The following is a 20,521-nucleotide window of genomic DNA, read 5'->3' on the forward strand; positions in this document are numbered from 1 at the left end:
CTGGGGGGACCCCCCCCCCTTACACCCAACTTTGGAAAAACTCAGGTCCTGGAGGGCAAACCATGAAGGTGAGCATCCTTCACACACACGTCCTCTGCCACCGGCACAGACAGGTGAGAATCAGGCTGCGTTCACCTCCTCCCCGGCACGGAGCAGCGGCTCAGGCAAATAGAGACACAGTTTAAAAGATGATAAAATAAAATGTCTAAACCCGGCAGTCCTTCCAAACGAATGCAGGAGGAGACGCTCTGACAGCTGCTGTTCTGTCTGAACGGGTACTTACCGGATCTTAACCTGAGCTCCCCCAAGCAGCCGTAAGCGTCCGTGAGCTTCCCATACTGGCCTTTAATGACCTCCTTCTCTTCCGGAGCTGGGAGAGAAACACATCACAGACAACATCAGCCTGGGTCTCCGGCCTGCCGGAGTTCATTCACGGCTGCCTTCCCATCTGGGTCCCCACCCACTGGAAAAAGAAAACGCAGAGACAATAGCCCGGCCTCAAGGGATGCGGGTGGAGGTTTTAGGACTAGCGAATCACTGAGCTGCACATTTAGACCTTCCCACAAACAGCCTCCTCTCTGGGAGCCCCCACAGCTCCCTGGGGGCAGGGGGGGGGAGGTTGGGGAGGGTGAGGAGAGTCCCCGGCTGGCTTCGAGGAGGTGCTGGGGTTTGAGCAGGAACAGGTGCCTGGGGCCCAGCCCCGTCCGCAGGCTCAGGAACAGGCGTGAGTCCTTGTGACCCAGTAGGAAGGACCGTCCTCCCTAAATGAGGTCCCCTGCAGGCTCATCCCGTGAGTGCCCACCTGCCCGCGGGGACCTGCTGAGCAACAGACGGGGAGGCTGTGCAGAAAGCCCACGCACCCCAGGTACCCTGGGCCTGGGCCCGGGGCATCCCCCCCGGCACGCTGCCAGGGCAGAGCCCTTGTCTTTGTCCTTGTCCAGTGCTCAGGAAAGATAGAGCCTCGGGAGGAAGCAAAAGAAGAAAGCTGACCTGACAGAGGAAGGACCCTTTGGAGCCGGGAGCCCTTGACCTTCAAGGACACCAGAGACCCATCTGGCACTGAAGGCAGCAAGCCCTTGGACCCTTCCTCTGAAGAGTGTTTCCATACGCAGCGAATGAAACGGGGACCTGGATGAGTCCCCGGATGAGGGCCTGGCAGACCCTGTCAGCGAGGTTCCCTGGGAAAGCAGTCCCCTGCGTCCGCATGGGCTTTTCATCCCGGGACAGAGGAAGGCCCAGCAGACACTGCAGCTTCACGGGGGAGCATCGGGGGCGGGGGGTCTGTATCACCCCTACAACTGTGCACAAGTTTTCGGACTATTTTTTTATGGGGCTTGGAGCCACAGTTTCTGTCAGAATGGCAAAGGAGGAGGAGGGCAGAGGGGCCTAGTAACCTAATGCTGAGGACTGCAGGACTCGGGGGACCGTGCCAACCCCTCCCTCCGCCGGGCCCAGAGAAGGAGCGGCCGTGAGGCGCGTCCCTCCTGCGTCTTCCTGCTGCGGCTGCGGTAACAAATGACCAGACCCCCCAGCTCAGAACAGCACGTGTCTGTGAGCTGCCGACTGTGCAGGGCAGAAGTCTCCAGACTGGGCTTTACTGGGTTAAAATCAGGGTCGGCAGGATTACATTCCTCTGGAAACTCTGGGAAAGAACCTGTTTCCTGGCCTTTCCCAGCATCTCGAGCCCGTGCTCCGGGCCTCCTGGCCCCTGCCCACCCCCTTTTCAAAGCCCACAACAGCCACACTCGGCTCTCTCCTCCCACTTTACTTCTCTTTCCCTTTCCTGCTTCCCTCCTCCCTCTTTTTTTTTTTTTAATTTTATTTATTTATTTGAGAGAGAGAGAGAGAATGAGTGGGGCATGGGGCAGGAGAGGAAGAAGCAGACTCCCCACTGAGCAGGGAGCCCGGCACGGGGCTCAATCCCAGGACCCTGAGATCATGACCTGAGCTGAAGGCAGACGTTTAACCGAGTAAGCCACCCAGGCGCCCCCTCTTCCTTCTTTGAAGGGCCCTTGTGAGTGTGCTGGGCCCACCCAGATAACCCAGGACAATTGCCCCATGTCAAAGCCCTTAGCTTAATCATATCTGCAAAGTCCCTTTTGCCATGCAAGGTGTCACAGGGGCTGAGGACTAGGCTGCCATCCTCTTAAGGGCCCACATTTCTCAGAGGCCACAGGCTTCCCGCTCCCATGTTGATGATGGGTGAGGGGGGTGAGGTAGCCTCTCTGTTCCCTGCATCTGCTCCTGGCCGAGAGGAACAACATCCCCCGGCCCCTCCAGAGGCGAAGGCAAGCCCACTGCTGAGGGCCAGGCGCAGTGTCCTCTGCCTACAGAGCCCTCTGGGAAATGGGCCTGCGCCCTGATCGAGGACAGCTAAACCCTGTGAAATTCCACCCCCGTGGACCGCAGGCACGGCCAGCGCGGCGGCACCCGGGACCCGTGCAGCCGAAGCAGGATCCCGGCCCTCCTCTCAGGACACGAGCTGATAAAGCACGAGAATGATTCTGACCCCAGAAATATATATTCCGACCCTCGGAGCTTTACAAAAGTCTTCACACAGAATCCATAAGCCTCAGCATCAGCCCGTGTTCAGTCAACAAGGAGGCCTCCGTGTGTCCCTTTACCTCTGCACGACCATCCTGAGCCAACGAAGCAAGACGCTGGGAAACGGCTCTCTGAAGTGATGTGGTCTGACCCACGCCGCAGAGGTGGGAACGTGCCCACGAGGGGAAGTTCTGGAAACGCAACTGTCCACTTGCCCTGATGGGGGACAGGTGACAAGGGCGCATGTCCCAGCCTGTCCCCAGGAACATGGGGCCAATATGAGCAACGAAAGGCTCTTCTTATGTAGCAAACGAACACAAGACCCCAGGGCCACCAGGTCCCCCTCGAAGCCAGCGACTGACCGCTTTCCAAGTGGAAACGCCTTCTGCCAGACACATGGGGGCCCCCAGCAAGTCGCCACCTTACTGGCCTCAAACAGCACACGACCATGTCATACGGCGGACGTCCAGAAGTCTGCAGCGGGTGTCCTCGGGGCCCAGCCCCCTCTGCAGGCTCTGGGGGATGGTCCTTCCCTGCCTCCTCCTGGCCTCTCGAGCAGCCCGTTCCCCGGTCACCCGACACCCCCGCTTGCCCCCGACAATGATACCTCCTCAGTTAGGTTTGAAGGAAGAAGAAATCCATTTTGCTCTTCAGAAGGGAGAGCAAATGTCTCCAAGCACCAGGTAGGTGACGAATGAATGAAGCTGCTGGAGGGGGCACAGCTGACCCGAGGACACACACCCCCTCTGACGGGGGACCGAGGGTCAGTCCCAGGCCAGCCCGGTGCCAGCGAGATTCTCCAGTTTTTCGAGAGAAATAGGACACTCCTGATTTTTCAGCGTTGGCAACCAATCCAAATTTATTTTAAGCATCGTGTGGGCTGAGCACACACCTCTGCAGACTGCATTCGGCCTGCCCATTTGCAACTTCTGTCGTCCCTTCCTTAATGCTCCGAAAATAGACTATTCCTGTCTCTCACACTTTTGTTGCATTTCCTGTAGGTTTTTCCATGTTAGAATGCCTTTGCTTCCCCTCCCGCTGGCCGCAGATTTCCAACCTTTAGGGAAAATCCCCTCATTTGCTCTCCCACCCTCTTCCTCGTCCCCCTCTCGCCCCTGGGATGCAGCCACGTGCCCAGCGAGCGCGTGCTGAGAGCCCGCCACGCCTGGCACGGTCCCGGACACAAATACAGGGGTGAGCCGAACCGACAAAAACCCGTCTTCAGCAGAGCTGGCCAAGGCAGGCGTTCGGCAGTGGCAAAAAAGGAACGTGTGTCATGAATGGATGTGAGATGACGGCAGAGGCCGAGTCGGGAGGGAGTGGGAGCCGGGAACAGCGTGGCACGGCCAAGGCACAGCCACAGAGGCGGAGTGGAGGGCCCTACTCAGTGCCAGGTACCCACCGTGCAAGCTTCCTGCCAAGAGGGACAGACAAAACCAATAAGCATGATACAGGGGGCGCCTGGGTGGCTCAGTGGGTTAAGCCACTGCCTTCAGCTCAGGTCATGATCCCACGGTCCTGGGATCGAGCCCCACATCAGGCTTTCTGCTCATCGGGGAGCCTGCTTCCTCCTCTCTCTCTGCCTGCCTCTCTGCCTACTTGTGATCTCTGTCTGTCAAATAAATAAATAAAATCTTTAAAAAAAAAAACAAAGCACAATACAGACAGTGAGAGGAGCCAAGGAGAAAAAGTGATCAGGGAAAGGGGTGTGAAGTGTGTGTGTGTGTGTGTGTGTGTGTGTCTGTGAAATTTTACATACTGTAAAATACCTCACTGCAAGTGTGACCTTCAAACACAGGCTTGAAGGAAATGACAGGGATAGCTGAAGTTTGGTGGTGGGAGGAGGGCACTATAGGCTCCGGAGATCATGTGTAAAGGTCCTGAGGCAGAAGCATTCCTGACATCTCTAAGGACCAGCAAGGAGCTCTGTGTCTGACAGAGAAAACAGAGTGGAGAACATGTTGTAGAGAGCTTTGTAGGTCATAGAAAGTCCTAGGGTTTCACTTTGAGTGACAGGGATTTACTGCAGGGTTTTGGGGATAGTTCTGGCTGCTCTGTTGAAAACAGATCCCATAAGGTCAGGGGAAAATCAAGGAGACCCCTACAACAATCCAGGCAAGAGATGATTCTACCTTGGGCCAAGGTGGTAACAGGGGAGGTGGTGAGAAATAGTCATTTTGGACACACACACACACACACTTTTTTACTACAGACACTTCCAGAGAAAAGCAGAGTACTGGAACAACACTATGGATGCACACTTCCACGTCCCACCGACTCCCCTGCTATCAGCTCTCGCGCATCCCTGCCCACTCAGACTCCCCACCACTCTCCTCTACCTTCCCTCAGTGGGTCTCAATGTGGGCCTCAGATAATAGGCATCAACCTGCACTAGAAATACAAATGATCGGGTCCTCTGCAGCCTATGAAGTCAGAACCTCTGGCCTCCAGACAGAAATCTGTTTTAACGAGTCCTCCAAGTGAAAATCATTGCCCTAGATTACCATGAGTAAATTCCAACCTTCTTAGCATGTAAAGAAATGTAAACTGTAAGACTCTCTCAAAGATAAAGGCTCCTTTTAAAAAAATAACCACAGGGCACCTGGGTGGCTCAAAGTTGGTGACCTTTGGCTCAGGTCATGATCCCAGAGTCCTGGGACTGAGTCCTACAGCAGGCTCCCTGCTCAGCGGGGAGCCTGCTTCTCCCTCTCCTTCTGTCTGCCACTCCCCCTGCTTGTGCTCTCTCTCTTTCTCTGTCAAATAAATGAATAAATAAAAATATTTAAAATAAAATAAAATAAAAATATAGCCACAATACGATGATCCCATCTAAAAAAACTTGACCATAATTGCTTAACATCACAAGTTATCTGCATATATTTGGAAGGTCAGACCAAAAGGATTTGTGGACAGACTCGATGTGGGATATGAGAGAAAGACAGGGTTTAAGCATGAGGCCAAGTCTTCCTCCTGGACAGCGGGAGGGCTGGAGTAGTCGGCCCCGGGGGCGCGGAAACTGACGGGCCAGGCCTGGCTGGAGCATCAGGAGCTCAGGACGAGCCTGCGGTGCCCATGGGCGGCCCCGCACAGACATCGGGGGCGGCGCCGTACCAGCCTGGAGTCCAGCAGAGAAGCCCAGCCGGAGGTGCGAACAGGGTCCCAGCAAACAGAAGGTATTTACAGTCTGGAAATTGGAGGGGATCACCTGGGCATTGAGTACTGGAAACAGCTTTTTCAGAAATCAAGGAGAATGAAGAGAAATATCCCAGAGGATGTAAGGAAAACCAGAAATGTGAAACGCGTGGCATCCTGGAGGTCGGAGAAGAAAGTGTTTGAAGGAGGCAGGAGGGTCAGCAAGTTCAGGTGCTGCTCTCTGTTCCGTGACATGAGGACAGAGTGTCCGTCCTCCCAGTTAGGCACTGGGGCCCAGCAAGGAGCAGTGTCGGTGGAGTGGAGGGGCAGGCAGCTGACTGCAGAGGGAGAAACAGATGGTTCTTCAAGGAACTCTGTGTGTGTGTGTGTGTTCATGCATGTGTGTATATGTCCGTGTATGTGAGTACGCGTGTGTATACATGCACATATATTTATGTGCACGTGTGTATGTATGTACATGTATGTATACATGCATGTATGTGCATGTCTGTGTAAGCAGGTATGTGTCTGTATATGTATATACACACACGTGTATATGTGCCTGTATGTGCGCACATGTGTGTACAGGTATGTGTGTATTGTACATGTGTATGTATGTGAGTGTATATATGCATGTATATATGACTCTCTGTGTGCATACATGTGTGCATACACACGTGCGTGTGTGTGTGTGTGTGCGTATGCACCCACACACATGTGCTGGTGGAAACACTCTGGGACAGTAAAAACCGATGTACTAGGAGAGGGGAGCTGCTGGAGGGAGGCCCCGGAGGTCAGTGGAATCCGATGTCTAAGTGGGGGCCACCCTCCAAAACAGTCCATCAGCCCAATAGTTACCAGGAGACGCGGGAGCAGACAGCGGGGACAAAGGCGGAAGGGGGTGGGCAGGCCACTGGGGCGCAGGCAGTGTGCAGACGTCCCCCCCAAATGCTTCAGGGCTTCGGTGCAGCGAGAGGCAAGTCCATCAGCTAAGAGTGAGGAAGAGGAGGAGGTGGGGGAGCGGCAGAGCCGGAAGGCGGGGAGGCGGGCAGAGCCCACTGGGACAGTCACTGCAGGCCCCCACCCCCCGCACTTAGGGGTCATGAAGTGGCAATGATCCCTATCAGCATGGCAGTGGGTTTCTGGAAACTTCCAGCCGCCCAGAGGATTCAGGCAAGGAGGAGAGGATCCCACTGGTGTATTACCAAGCGAGCAGGACCAAGCAAAGAGGGACAGGAGCCCACGGGGAGAGGTCAGGGAGCCCAAGGCCAAGGGCTTCAGGAGGCTCACCATGATGCAGAAGGTACCAAAAACAAGGGCAAACCTCCGCATCAGCAACATTGGCAGAAAACAAGGTAGAATCACCAGGTAATCCCAACACAGGGCAACAGGTGACAGGGTCCCCGGTGTGTGTGGGCAAAGGGTTAACAGAGCCTGCAAGAGAACTGACCTTGGGTTAGCATCCAGTCCTGTGTCCCTGGTAACCTGATGTCAGTTATCCATGTTACTAGGCAGCATGGCTTGCAATTCAAAATCGTCCTGACTGGTAGAAGGCATCTGGGTTGCGAGGAACCACGAGTGACCTAAGAACTATGACGGGGCCACGTGGACACTCTTGGAACAAACGAGCCTGTCCTTTGAGGGGACCCTGGAAGTTCAACCACCTAACACTGGACCCTGTGGGTGAGCCTTGCTTGCAAACAGCCCTGGCGCGCACACCCGGTGAGAGAAATGGGCCTGGGGTCTCCTGACGGCTGGGTCAAGGTTCTGGGGAACACCCCACACCACCCTGTGGTGGTGAGCTATGGCTCCTGTCCTAAATCCCCAGGGGGCTCTTGACAGTCTAGAAGTTTGAATGACCTTGGAAGATCCCATTAGGCGGTTCAGAGTTGAGTGCTTTTATGAAGAAGGGAAGGAGGGTCCGGAGGTGGCAAAGAGGGCCTAGGGGACCCACATCCCACCCCAGGACTAGTGGGCCAAGGGAGTGGAAGAGAAACAGCCGCCACTTAGGCTGCCAGGGAGGGGACGGCTTGCCCTAAAGCAGCACGAACTTGGCCTAATGTCCCGCGGGTGGGGGTGGTGTCACCAGGGGTCAGAGTCACCCGTGGAGCCCGAGCGCGCTCTGCTCCTTAAAACCCAGGCCACGCAGGCTGTGTTCCCGGGCCGCACACAGCCAGTCCGGGTCAGTCATCAAACCAACCACACACGTTTCTTTCTTTCATAATCTAATCCACAATAACATGCCATCGGGAAATTCCAGGGAAGCCCAGCCCACATGTCACAAACACAAGTAGGTCAATTTAACGCGGCAGACAGCCCAAGACCGAGGTACCACTTGCAGCTGCATATTCTCGAGCAGGATTTCAAACCCTCTCCTCGTGTTTCAGGCTCTGGAGCGGACAGCCTAGGCCAGATCAAGGTCAGCCTGGCCTTCGCGAGTTCCGTTCAGACTGGCTTATGGCTGTTTCTTCCAAAGTCACCAGCTTAGAGCCAGAGCCGCTCTTCCGAAAGACAATGACTTTTCCCGGGGCCGGCGGAGGAAGGCACAGGAGGGCTGCTGAGCCAAGTGCAAATCAAAAACATGGGTCTGTAACAGAAGCCTGTGAGCCGTGATGAAAGCCAAATGGGCAGACCCAGGTCAGCCCCAAGAAGAAACTTTCCTGTACTCCCCACTGCTTCTCTCCCTCACCACAAAAGTCCAGACCACACCAAAGAGCCAGTGGGGGAAGGGGAGGCGAGCGGGGGCGGGCACGCAGAAACGCACGACCTAAGCAAGTGCACGGCCTCCCACCAAGGCTGAGCTAGCTTGTGCAAACCGACCAGAGAAAATAAAAGGGAAATGTATGATCTCCTGCAGCCACAGCTGGAAAAACATCTGCGGGCCGGGGTGGGTCCTCCCCACCCTGCTCCCTGCACGGAGGTCAGCCGTGGCTGTGACCAAGCTGGAGGAGGAGGCCGGCTCCTCAGACAAGGGGGCGGGAGCACAGGGCTGGACACTGAGACTTTAGGGGGAGTCTTCCGCCCACGCTGAGCAGGCTTCTGATGGGGGGCAGCGGGGCGCTGCACCGGGAGGGGAGGCAGAGCAAAGCCTGATGATACCTACTTCTCTCCAAATATGTGCCTATTCACTGTATACGCGGGGCTGATCCTGTAGACCCGCTCCCCGGGGGCAGTGTTCCTGGCCCGACTGCAGATCTCAATCCTGGGCCTCCACACTCTCCCGAGGCCCTGCCCCCCACCCCAAGCTCTCCTCCTGGAGCGGGTCCTGATGTGTCACTTCCTCCTACCGCAAGCCCTTCATTTTGCTTCCTGTGACTCACAAATTAGGTCCACGGGCCTGGCCTGGCACTGGAGGCTCTACTGAGAGCCACCTTCCCAGTTTCCTCTCGGACAAGCCAAACCAGCTCCCCCGGACATCCCTCTTTCTTCTTCCTTCCTCAGTTATCCGTCCAGCTGAACCGCCCCTCCTCAGAGCCTCCCCCCTTGCAGAGAAGCCCTATTTGCATGCAAGGGTGTGGGCACGTGCGTGTGCACACGTGCAAGCACACACGCACCCCTTTAGAAGCCATGTAGTGTCATCCACGTTTATCTTCTTGTGCTGGGCGAGCGGCCCCGCCGGCATGGGAAGAACAGGGCAAAGTCACACCCTGTCCTGCTTCAACTCCATCGCTCTGCAAGGGATCCAGATGCGCACCTCTGCCGTGGGGGGCGGGAGGGCGGTGCTTGGAGCAGCAGGGAGAGGACGGCAGCGAGGAATGCGACCTGGGAAGGCGCAGCGCTTCAGGAAGGTGGGATGGGCTGGGGGGCTGGTGCTGCTGGAGGGGGACCCGGAAGTCATGGTGGCCTTGATGAAGGGCTTCAGAGGAGCAGTGAGTTCCAAAGCCTGGCCGGGGAGGATGGGGGGAGGGAGAGAGGAGATGGCACGTGTGTGCACCACCCCCTCATGCACACGAATGGAGGAAGGAGGTGAGGGGCTGGGGCCGGGAGTAGGTTCCTTTTTTTTTTTTTTAAAGATTTTATTCATTTATTTGACAGAGATCACAAGTAAGCAGAGAGGCAAGCAGAGAGAGAGGGAGAAGCAGGCTCCCTGCCGAGCAGAGAGCCGGATATGGGGCTCGATCCCAGGACCCTGGGATCATGACCTGAGCCGAAGGCAGAGGCTTAACCCACTGAGCCACCCAGGTGGGAGTAGGTTCCTTAAAATGAGATCTGACTGTCTGTGGGTTTAATGGTGGAAATCAACGGGCTAGGAAGGAAAGGGGGACCCCCAGGGACACCAGTGTCATCGTTGTAACAGAGGGAAGGTGGCGAGAGCGTGTGCACAGGGCAAACAGGTCAGCCGGTGGGGCTCATGAAATTCTCCTTTAAATTCCTTTTATTTTGTCGGGACAATAGGAAGCAAAACATTAGCTGAGAGGCCCAAGGTGCTGAAGGCTCTCTGGAGAGCAGAAGAGCAACCAGAGTACGAAAACGCAGGGCGGGGCGCCTGGGGGGCTCAGTCGGTGGGGCTACTGTCTGCCCGCAGCTCGGGTCATGATCCATCCTGGGGCCCTGCTCAAGTGGGTACTTTGCTTCTCTCTCTCCCTCTGCCCCTCCCCCTGCTTATGCACTCTCCCTCTGTCTAATAAATGAATAAAATCTTAAAAAAAGGAAAATGTGATGAAACTACGGACCAGCACAAAAACCCCTTAAGGGGTTGCCCTGAGAAGTCTGTGTCCTGCCGCACCCGACAACCAGGGTGCATGCGTGGGGCAAGGGGGCGTGTGGCCTCGTCCCGGGCTGGGGGGCTGCCGGGCTTGCAGGGGTGGGGGGGGGCAGTGCGTGCAGGAGTGGTCAGTGCATGGGGTGCGTTGTTGGCCAGAGGAGGGCGAGGGAGGAGGGTGTGCAGCGGGGGCAGTGAGGGTGGCGGGAAGGTTTCAGAGCTCAGACACCGAAGGCCTGGTCGCTGCAGAGCTGTCTGGGTCGGGGTAGTAGTGGGTGCCCGGAGCTGAACTTGCAGGGTGGCCTAGTACCACCTAGTACCTGGTGAGTAGAAGGTCTAGCGGGGTGAAGGGAAGGCAAGGCTTGGCAGTGAGCCAGAGAGGGCAGAGGGAGGCCCGCAGAGCAGGTGGCTTGTGCTGATGGCCAGGAGCTCACCGAGGATGGGGACAGGCGTTGTGGCGAAAGGACCCAGGGAGCCAAGAACGCAGCTCCTCTGTGAATGCAGAGCGTGGCCAGGAGGAAGAGAGATCTCAGTGAGGACGGGTGTGGGTCCCCAGGACCGGTCCTTCTGGGGGAGAAGGAGGAACCCTGGCCAGGGGGAGGGAGCGGCTGTGAACAGGGGTCGCCTGCCCCACTCCCGGCAAGCCTCAGGTTGGGGGAGGGCATGCGGGGGAAGGCGGGGTTCACAGAGGTTGGTGCAGGAGGGACTTGTTGAGGACCGGACACGGTTCCAGAAATCTGAGGTAAGACTTCTTCCATTCACCAAAAGCCAATTCCAACTCTGTATTTTAATCCAGAATCCAGAAAACTGGCTATAATTCATTTCTCAGCCTTCTTTGATTGTTACAAAAAATTACTGTCGCTGTTTAGCAGGAAAGCTGGCATTAGAGATGTGATTAGAACTCCAGTGTGGTCACTGGTGTTGGACGGACCACAGAGACACAGCGCTGTAGCAGGGCTGGCCCTGACCTTGGGCAAACAGGATGCACAGGCCCCGGAAGATGAAGGAAGTTCAACTCTGAGCAGACACGTGAATGGTGCTTTGTTATTCGCATCCCCACATGTAGGGAATACCTGGGGGCATCTTTTGTGACAAGTTTGGGCTCTCCCTCCACTATTAATTAAACAGGGCTGCTAACAGGGCTGCTTCTCACAGAGGCCCCACACAACAAAAGGGAAGATATTCACACTATTTTTACAAAAAGGCCCTTCTCAAAGGGCCCTACTACCCCATTTCCTCAATCTGGGGACTGCCTCCTCTGACTTACCAACCGGCCAAAGGCTTTCTGTACCTGGAATTAGCTCCAGCCTTGGAAATAGGAAAGTCTGTGGAAGGGTCAGAACCTGGCCTTAGAATCTTAATCACTTCATAGCAGCGAGTCCCCAACGGACCCCAGGGTCCCCTAAGAGGCTGATGCGTACTCTGCGAACAGAGGTCACACATACCCGGGATCCCGGAGCTGAACGGACCCCACGGCCCGAGTTGCACATTTCCTCGGGGGGCAGGTCCCGGGATCCCTGAGCTGGACGGACCCCACGGCCCGAGTTGCACATTTCCTCGGGGGGCAGGTCCCGGGATCCCTGAGCTGGACGGACCCCACGGCCCGAGTTGCACATTTCCTCGGGGGGGGCAGGTCCAGATTCCCCCAGCCATTTTCCTGGGATGTCCCTTCGTTCAGCAGCTTCTCCCTGAGGAAGTTCACCTTTACGGAGAACACTTTGCTGCTGCTGGTACCTGTCCCACACTCCTTTCTGGGGGCCGATCTGGTCCCCCCCGACGCTAGCCTTTAAAAATGGGAGGCCAAACCTACGGCCTGCCCCAACCTCCAGCAATGATGGCCCCCTCCTACCTTTTGCCACAGCTGTTGTTCCTGTGTCAAGCACCTGAGCCCCGCCCTGATGTTCCCCGCACGGAGGTTGGCGGGGACCTGAGCAGGTGTGTCCCTAGAGGACAAGTCAGATCTGGGCTTGTCTGGAGGCCCGGGAGCCAGTGCAGGAGAGAACCCAATGTCTCCTGGGAAACGGGTCAAGGCCTAAGGGAGAGACAGGTGGGGAGGCACCGCGGGGGCGTGGGGGGGGGTGGGGGAGCAGCAGGGAGGAGTCACCCTGGGTGGAACGCAGTGTCTGTCCTGGGCCTTTCATGTCTGAGTCACCGGAGGCAGAGGGTGAGAAGGACAACACAGGAGATGGCAGAGGGCGAGAAGAATGGAGGAGATGGCTTCTGGCCTAGAGCAGAGTGGGCCGCGCCGGCTCCGTGGGCCGCTTGCAGTTTTCCTCTTGGGAACGACTTAGGTATCCTTTGCCATCTTTCCTGGTGAACTATTTGTCCTTCTTTACGATCTACAGCGCTCTCTCCCATCCCATGATTGTCAGTCTTTGACCCTTTTATATGCTGCACACGGCGTACAGGATTTCTTTCCAGGCTGTTGCTCATCTCTAAAGCACTTTTACGGTGTCTTTTGATATCCTGGAGATTTACTTATTCATATAGTCCCATCTATCGGTCGGACACAGGGCAAAGGCTGTGCAGGGGTTCCCAGGGTGCCACCCGGGCTCTGTTTCCAGAGCCCTCCCTGGTCATGGGGGTGTGTTCGCTCTGTGACAACTCAGGAGCTGGGCGGTGGGGTTTGCTCATTGTTCTATGTGTGTCGTACTTCAATAAAGAGATATTTCTTTAAGTCTATCAGGTTTCTTTATCTTTTTGACTTCTGAGTTTTATGCTTTGTTTAGAAAGGCTTTCTACACCATAAAACTGTGAAAATGTCTCTTCTATGTTCTTCCAATACTTTAAAAGTTGGGGCTCTTTAGAGTTCACCGTAAAGGCCTCTATAATTGCTTTAATACATGATATAATATAGGGCTCTAATTTAATTAGCACCCTCAGGGGCTTAACAAAACCTAGGAACCCCATAATGGTCAGTCATCAACTATGTGACTAGAGGACACTGCTTGTGGTAAAAATGACCGTGAGTGACCCATTGCTCCTGGACACAGAAGACACCTGCTGATGAGGACACCAGGCTTGGGCTTGGGTGAAGCCTGGAATCTATACTTCCGGGGGTTTGATAAGAGATACTGGCTCAGGGGCGCCTGGGGGCTCAGTCAGTTAAGAGTCTGCCTTATGCTGAGGTCATGACCCCAGGTCCTGGGATCAAGCCCTGCATTGGGCTCCCTGCTCAGCGGAGGGTCTGTTTCCCCCACTCCCCCTGCTCTTGTGCTTGCTCGCTCTCTCGTTCTCTCTCCCTCTCAAATAAATAATTTCTTTTTTTTTTTTTTTAAAGAGATGCAGTTTCCAACAGGACACAAAGGAAAAGCTAGTTACCAGCCGGGTGGCTATGCAGTCACCTGCCAGAACTCCTACAAAGAACACTTGGTCTCCTGGACAGGGACAGCCAGCACGGTCCCGGGGGCAAGCTGAGATTTCTGCCCTCCTCCTTTCAGACTAGACAGTCCAAGGGGAACCCGGTCTGAATATCCGGCTGAGTAAAGGAGGAGCACCCCCTGCCCCCCGCCCCCCCCACCCCAGCACAGCACTAGTCAATTGTATCAAGACAATTTGTTGAATAGTCACCCTTCACCCTTCCCCTGGCTCATTAAATCATCACCATTATAATAAACTAAATCCGTTTACCTAAGTCTCTTCTGAGCCCTCTCTTCTAATCTATTGATTTTTGTCTATTATATCATTCTTCTTTTCTTGAAGATTTATTTATTTATTTGACAGAGAGCGTGCACAAGCAGGGGGAGCGGCAGGCAGAGGAAGAAGGAGAGGCAGGCTCCCCACTGAGCAGGCAGCCAGATGCGGGGCTGATCCCACAAGCCGGGGATCATGACCTGAGCAGAAGGCAGACGCTTAGTGGACTGAGCCTCCCAGGCGCCCTCTATTATAACATTCCTACGGCTTTATAGTATGCTTTACTATCGGCTAGATCAAGTGCATCTTCACTGATCTTTTTCAAAATCTTCTTGGCTATTTTTGCCATTCCTTCAGCATTATGCAGTGTTTCTGGAGCTGCTCCTCACGCCGGACAGGGCTGAGAAGACAGAACTGAGCAAGACAGAAAATGCCCCTTGTTGTGGTCTCCTGGGGCTGCCATAAGACCAAGTACCACAGACGGGGGTGCTGGAAATAACCACACTTTACGCACAGTTCTGGAGGCTGGGAGTCCAGACTCAGGTGTTGGCAGGGCCATGCTCCCTCTGAAGCCTCCAGAGGAGGATCTTTCCTTGGCTCCTCCAACTTCTGGGGGCCCCCAGGGTCCTTGGCCGGTGGCCACATCACTCTGATCTCTGCCTCGGTCTTCGCATGGCCCTCTTCCCTCTGTGTGTGTTTGTTTCTGTGTCTTCTCTTTTTCTACGGACACTAAGTCCTACTGGATTAAGGGCCCACCCTACTCCCATATGACTTCACCTTAGTTTACAACTTAATTATGGCTGTAAAGACCTGATTTCCATATAAGGTCGCATTCCGTTATCATGGTACTGTAGGACTTGGACAGATCTTTTTGCGGGACACGGTGTAACCTGCAACCTCTTGCTCCCAGAAAGCCTGCACACTTGAGATGAATATTACACAGGACACAGGCGAGCAAACAACGAAGGTGCTTTTGGTAAAACAAAGAGAGAAAGCAGATGATAGACCGGTGACAATGGGGGCATGGGGAGGGTGGATGCTGTGGGCCGGATCAGCTAGAGTGGCCAGGAAATTCTCGCCCAAATCATCCAGATAGCGCCACATGGGGAGGACACAGCCAGGCAGAGGTCCAGAGTTGGGGGGAGGGGGAGAGAACTGCGGGCAGAAGGCACAGCACGTAAAAGCTGCCAAGGCAGGAGCCAGCCAGGGTTGCTCAAATGGAGTGAGCTTAGGAAATGGTGAGGCCAGGGCAGAGGCCTTAGGAAGTGCAGGCTTAAGCAGGTCCCTCCCTGCGTGGGGGCTGGGGAAGCCCTGGGAGTGGTGGCTAGGACACCAGTTAGGTGGCGGCAGAATGAAGGAGGGACTGCTTGGAGGAGCACCGTACGGCATCCAGATCCTTGTGAAGTGTGGGGGTAGAGAAGCCTGGACTTGCTGGGGGATTGGGCGGAGCGGAGGAAGACAGTGGGACCAGGGTGAGTCAGACATGATTGTCCCAAGCCCATACCCCAACCATATGGGGCTGCCATTTAAGTATGGGGGGAGTCCCAGATATTCTTAGTCAGTCCCCTATGTTTTACATCAAACTCCTATTGGAATTTAATTGGTTTTACTCACAGATACTTGCATTTATAGATTACTTGGAGAAGAACATCTTTACAATGTCGATGTTCCTATCAAAGAACACAGTAAACCTTTTCAATTATTTGGTGCTTTAGTGAAGTTTTATAGCTTTCTTCTTTTAGGCGTTGCATATTTTATGATGTTTATTCTTGGAAACTGTTGTCCCTGGGAGTGGAATCTTTTTTTTTTTTTTTTCCCATGTGATACTCTAATTTCTATTTGACTCATGATAGTGTATTGCAAAGCGATCAATTTTAATCTACCGAGCTTGAAAAGCAGCCGGCGTATTAACTCACTAAGTCTCACGAACCTCCACATACCTATCACCCAGCCCCAGGTGCTACCAACATTTTCCCAGTCTCATTCCTCCTCTTCCCTGCCCTCCCCTCGCGTGTCCGTCCGTCCCCCTCCCTCAGTTTTGCCATTCCACTGACAGATCCTTCAGGCTCTGTCTCCTGAATCTTCTAAGTGCACAATCGTATCCTCTGCACCCCAAAGACTTAAGGGTGCGCAGGAGGGGAGCACACAGAGGCCGCGAAACTGAGGCCCCTCCTACAAGGCCCGGAGAAAGCTGGTGGCAAACTAAAGTCAGGAAACTCGGCCTCTCAAGCTCACAACTTCTCTTCCAGGATCACTCCCCGGTCTCGGATCTGGGTCTATGTTCTCTTTTTAAGACAAAATTCTAATAAGCTCTTAGCAACCTCAATTTCCTAACACCAAGGCCGAACCAGAAACCTACAGCCGAGAGTGCTGAAGCCAGACGCACCGCCGAAACCTGCCAGGTCTGCAGCCACCGTCCGCAGGCAATGGCATTTCAGTACAATTCCTCCCTTCCGGTGTGTGCTCCTATGCGATGCGCCCTGTGTCGCAGGGGTGAGATGCAAATACCAGCTCCACGGTTGGATTAAAATTTCATCACCGCCATGCAAGTTAGAAAAAGGCCTTTCTGGTCTGCTTTCTCCAAGGCAGCCTAGAGCCCACTGGGTACCTTTCTGTTAATTGGGAAAAAGTGTCCCCTCTAGACAGGTCAGCTTGGAAAGCAAGGGAGGTGGTGGAGGAACAGAGCGCAATGTATCAGAGACTGGTCTGCCACCCCCACTTCCTGAGCCGCAGGCCCCGCCCCTCTGGACCCCAGCACCCACCTTCACCCCTGCTGGTGGTCCCCGTAGAAGAGAAGCAGATACCCCTATGATCGACCTTATCACAAGGGCTTGGCTCAGGCCTGGGCTGCTGGCAAGTTATTTCTAGCCCAAGCTTACAATATTCCTTTCTTCATCTACATCATTTACATAAAAACGAGCCCATGACTGAAGCAGGCCAGGATGGGAGTGCCACAGCTCCGCTGGGCCAGAGCCCGGGGACTGCCACATTGGACCACGTTCTGTCACTCCTTCTGCCAGCAGGATCTGGCTTGGCTCCACCCGACCTCAGAGTCGCCTAACAGGGAAGCAGGAGCTGCAGAAAACGGCCTCCTCCGCTTGATGAGCTTTTTCCCCACATACTGGATTGTCAGCCAGGATAAGGTTTGAGGCAAAGCTAAGTTCACGCCACAGTCAGTAAAGCCGCTGAAAGAAGACCACACGCTCCCAGACACACAAACTCCTCCTTGCAGAGCAGATGGTTAGAAAAGCAAAGTTATGATGATGACTGAAAGCAGGAGCTTCGGAATGTTAAGGGATGCTAGTAAGAACTAACTAAAGGAGCTACTACTTTGGCACATTTTATGGTATTTTAAGAAATACCTTACTTCGTGTCCCTAACTGAAGCTAAATTATTATCGCCTTTTGAAAATCTTCTCTGCCTATTGGGAAAGGGGCAGAACCAAGGAGAACGAATCTTATGCCTTTTAGTTAATTCATAAGTCTGTAATAAAAAAAGAAAGTCTAGCATTAGATTCTTAGCTCAGATCTGAACCATCTTCAATTTTACCTTGCCGGATCATTTCTCCTAAGACTCAAATTTCTGGGTGGTTTATTATTTTTACTAGGTGTGTAAGGCAAAGGTGTTGCTTATTTGCTCATGCTTAGTGCTTGATTTTTTTTTTTTTAAAGACACATGGAAAGGCACCTGGGTGGCTCAGTGGGTTAAGCCTCTGCCTTCAACTCAGGTCATTGGATCTCAGGGTCCTGGAATCCAATAGCGCATAGGCTCTCTGCTCAGCAGGGAGCCTGCCCCCCCCCCACCGCCCGCCCCCCCCCCCCCTCTGCCTGCCTCTCTGCCTACTTGTGATCTGTCTCACTATCAAAAAAAAGACACATGAATTCCAGAGCAGGAAAGACAGCACTGCTTGTCATTTGTTGGTTTTCAGATGTGGACCCTGAGGCCTGTGAGGTTAGTTCCCTCAGATAAGAACAGATAAGGACTCACAGAAGGAGCCAGGGCTAGAATTCAGGTCTTGTCTCTCCCACAGGTAGGCTGCAGAGGAAACAGGTAAAGCGTGTAGTGGAGGTCTCACTGGAACATTCTAGGGTGAGGAAAGGGAAGTAATTTGCTTTTTGCTTTTTCTGAGTAGAGATTACCACCATCAATCTGTAACATAGTCAACACAAGTTGAACACAAAAAGGCAGCTGGCCAGCAGAGATAAGAAATGTACCTCACGCCCTGCTTAAATCTGGCCATTTTCCTAGCGCTTGGTGGGTGTCCAGACCACCCCAGTTCCATGCTGGTCTGAGCGTCACTGTGACCACCCTGCCCTCTCCCCGCCTCACCCCCCAAATCCCTCATCCATTTCAAAACTAGGAGCGCTCTGGTGGCCCAAATTCATTTTCTGAGAACTTACGCTGCTCTAAAGGACAGAGGAAGGTCACCCTTCCATTTCTTTTCTTTCTTTCTTTCTTTTTTTTTTTTTTTTTTAGATTTTATTTATTTACCTGGGAGAGAGGGAAAGCCATCACAGAGGCAGAGGGAGAAGCAGACTCCCCGCGGGGCCGGGAGCCCGCTGCAGGGCTCTGGGATCACAACCCGAGCAGAAGGCAGACACTGAACCCCCCAGCCACCCAGGTCCCCTCCCCACCCATTTCTTATCACCGGCTTTGCCCTGAGCGCCGCCTCAGACCTTGTCAAGGAGCAGAAGCTGCAGAAGATGAGGCCTGTTCTCGAGGAGCGGACGTGTCCGGCACGGTGGCTTGTGGTCGTGCTGGACAGGGAAGTTGGGGAGGGGGGCCCCATCAGGCCGGGTCTCACAGAAGTGCCAGAAAGGCACAGGGATGCAGGAACAGAAGGAACAGAAGGAAGCACCAGCTCCCGTGGTATCCCAGAAGGCTCTTCAGGACAGTCCCTGAGCCTCAAAACGCGGCCATGAAATTAAGTTCAGGCTTTCGTACTCATACTTTGGAACTGCTCCCAAGAACTGGGTCACCAGGAGCTGCTCTGCCTGCCCTCCTTAGCTAATGCGCTCGAAGTGACTCCTCCCACTAGAGTCATTTTCTGAACCAGGAAGCGTTACAAGCAGGTGGCAACTGTCCCGCTTCCCATGGTGTACATGCGGACAGCTGCTCCCCCAGGACCTGGCCAGGCACATCCAGCTTTCCTGGACAGGCCCTTTGCTGAGCACCAGGCCCACGACAGATGCCCGATGCCCACCTTGGGTGCAAAACGCAGCTCTGTCCACCCAGCTGCCAGACCCTCCTGTCCCCCACCCCCAGTCCTCCAGGACCAGAGAACTTGGGACAGGAAGACACAGTCACGCCCTCAGGCATCTCCCTCCGCTCAACTGAGGACATCTTCTGAGGACATCTTCCGGAAGACAACAGTCCAACAGGACATCGGTTTGACACGCCTCACATCCAGAAGCATATCCTCAGGGAACCTTATGGCTCGTGGCTGTGCCTATGGCCCTAGCAATTTCTTCAGAGCTTGGAGTCCGAATCAGGCTCTGTTGGAGGTGCTGGGCCATCCTCTTGGAAGGTCACTACCCAGCGCAAAGCCTCAGCTCGCTGGAACGCAGGACCAAAGCCCACATTTCTCTGCAAGATGCCCCCTTCCTGATAACCACACGCTGCGTGGAAAGTGGGCAAATGCTCCCCCCAGCCTGACCCCGCCTGTTGACGTAAGGATCGAGTCAAAATCTAGTCCCCAAGGGGAGGCTCTGCCTACTTCAACTCCCCAGCACCCCTGATGCTCACCGACTGATGACATATATGTTTTTTTCTTTTTTTAAAGATTTTATTTATTTATTTGAGAGAGAGAGATCACAAGTGGGCAGAGAGGCGGGCAGAGAGAGAGAGAGAGAGAGGGAAGCAGGCTCCCCCTGAGCAGAAAGCCTGATATGGGACTCGATCCCAGGACCCTGAGATCATGACCTGAGCCAAAGGCAGAGGCTTAACCCACTGAGCCACCCAGGCGCCCCGACACATGTGTTTTGAAGCCCAAAATACTCACAGAGACAACAGGACACACCTAGTCTTTTTCATACACACACTGAACTTTTTTTTTTTTTTTAAGATTTTTAAGATTTTATTTATTTATTTGAGAGAAAGAGAGCATGAGCTTGGGCAGAGGGAGAAGCGGGCCTCCCACTGAGCAGGGAGCCCGATGTGGGGCTCGATCCTAGGAGCTTGGGAGCCCAACCTGAGCCGAAGGCAGACGCTTAACTGAATGAGCCACCCAGGCACCCTTGAAAAGTTTCTTTTTTTTTTTTTTTTTTTTTTAGGGATGTGAGTTCCTATACTGGTCTGTGCCTCGCTTTCTCTGGATGTAAAATGGATAACTAATACCGACCTCGGAGTGAGGATTAAATAAATCAATACATGTAAACCACTTAGAACAACACCGGGTACCTGGTAAGTACTCTAAAAACGTCAGCCCTCTTTTCCCCATAAATGTTCACTATTAATTATCGAGTTGGACCAGGGTTTGTGTGATCAGCTAAAAATTCAAAGCAGCTTGCA

At 54.1% G+C, this 20,521-nt stretch overlaps 1 protein-coding gene across 4 annotated transcripts in view; it reads right to left on the bottom strand.

Annotated features, from left to right (window-relative positions):
• Positions 1-20,521, bottom strand: part of SYNJ2 (synaptojanin 2) — a 93,516-nt gene that overhangs the window by 66,548 nt on the left and 6,447 nt on the right. For all 4 annotated transcript variants that reach the window (XM_082729569.1, XM_082729568.1, XM_082729571.1 and 1 more), the window contains exon 2: positions 284-370. In XM_082729569.1, coding sequence (XP_082585695.1) covers positions 284-370 — 87 coding nt within the window. The remainder of the gene's footprint in view (positions 1-283; positions 371-20,521) is intronic.

The sequence above is a fragment of the Mustela nivalis genome (assembly GCF_964662115.1).
Source record: "Mustela nivalis genome assembly, chromosome: 5".
NCBI classification, from domain to species: Eukaryota; Metazoa; Chordata; class Mammalia; order Carnivora; family Mustelidae; genus Mustela; species Mustela nivalis.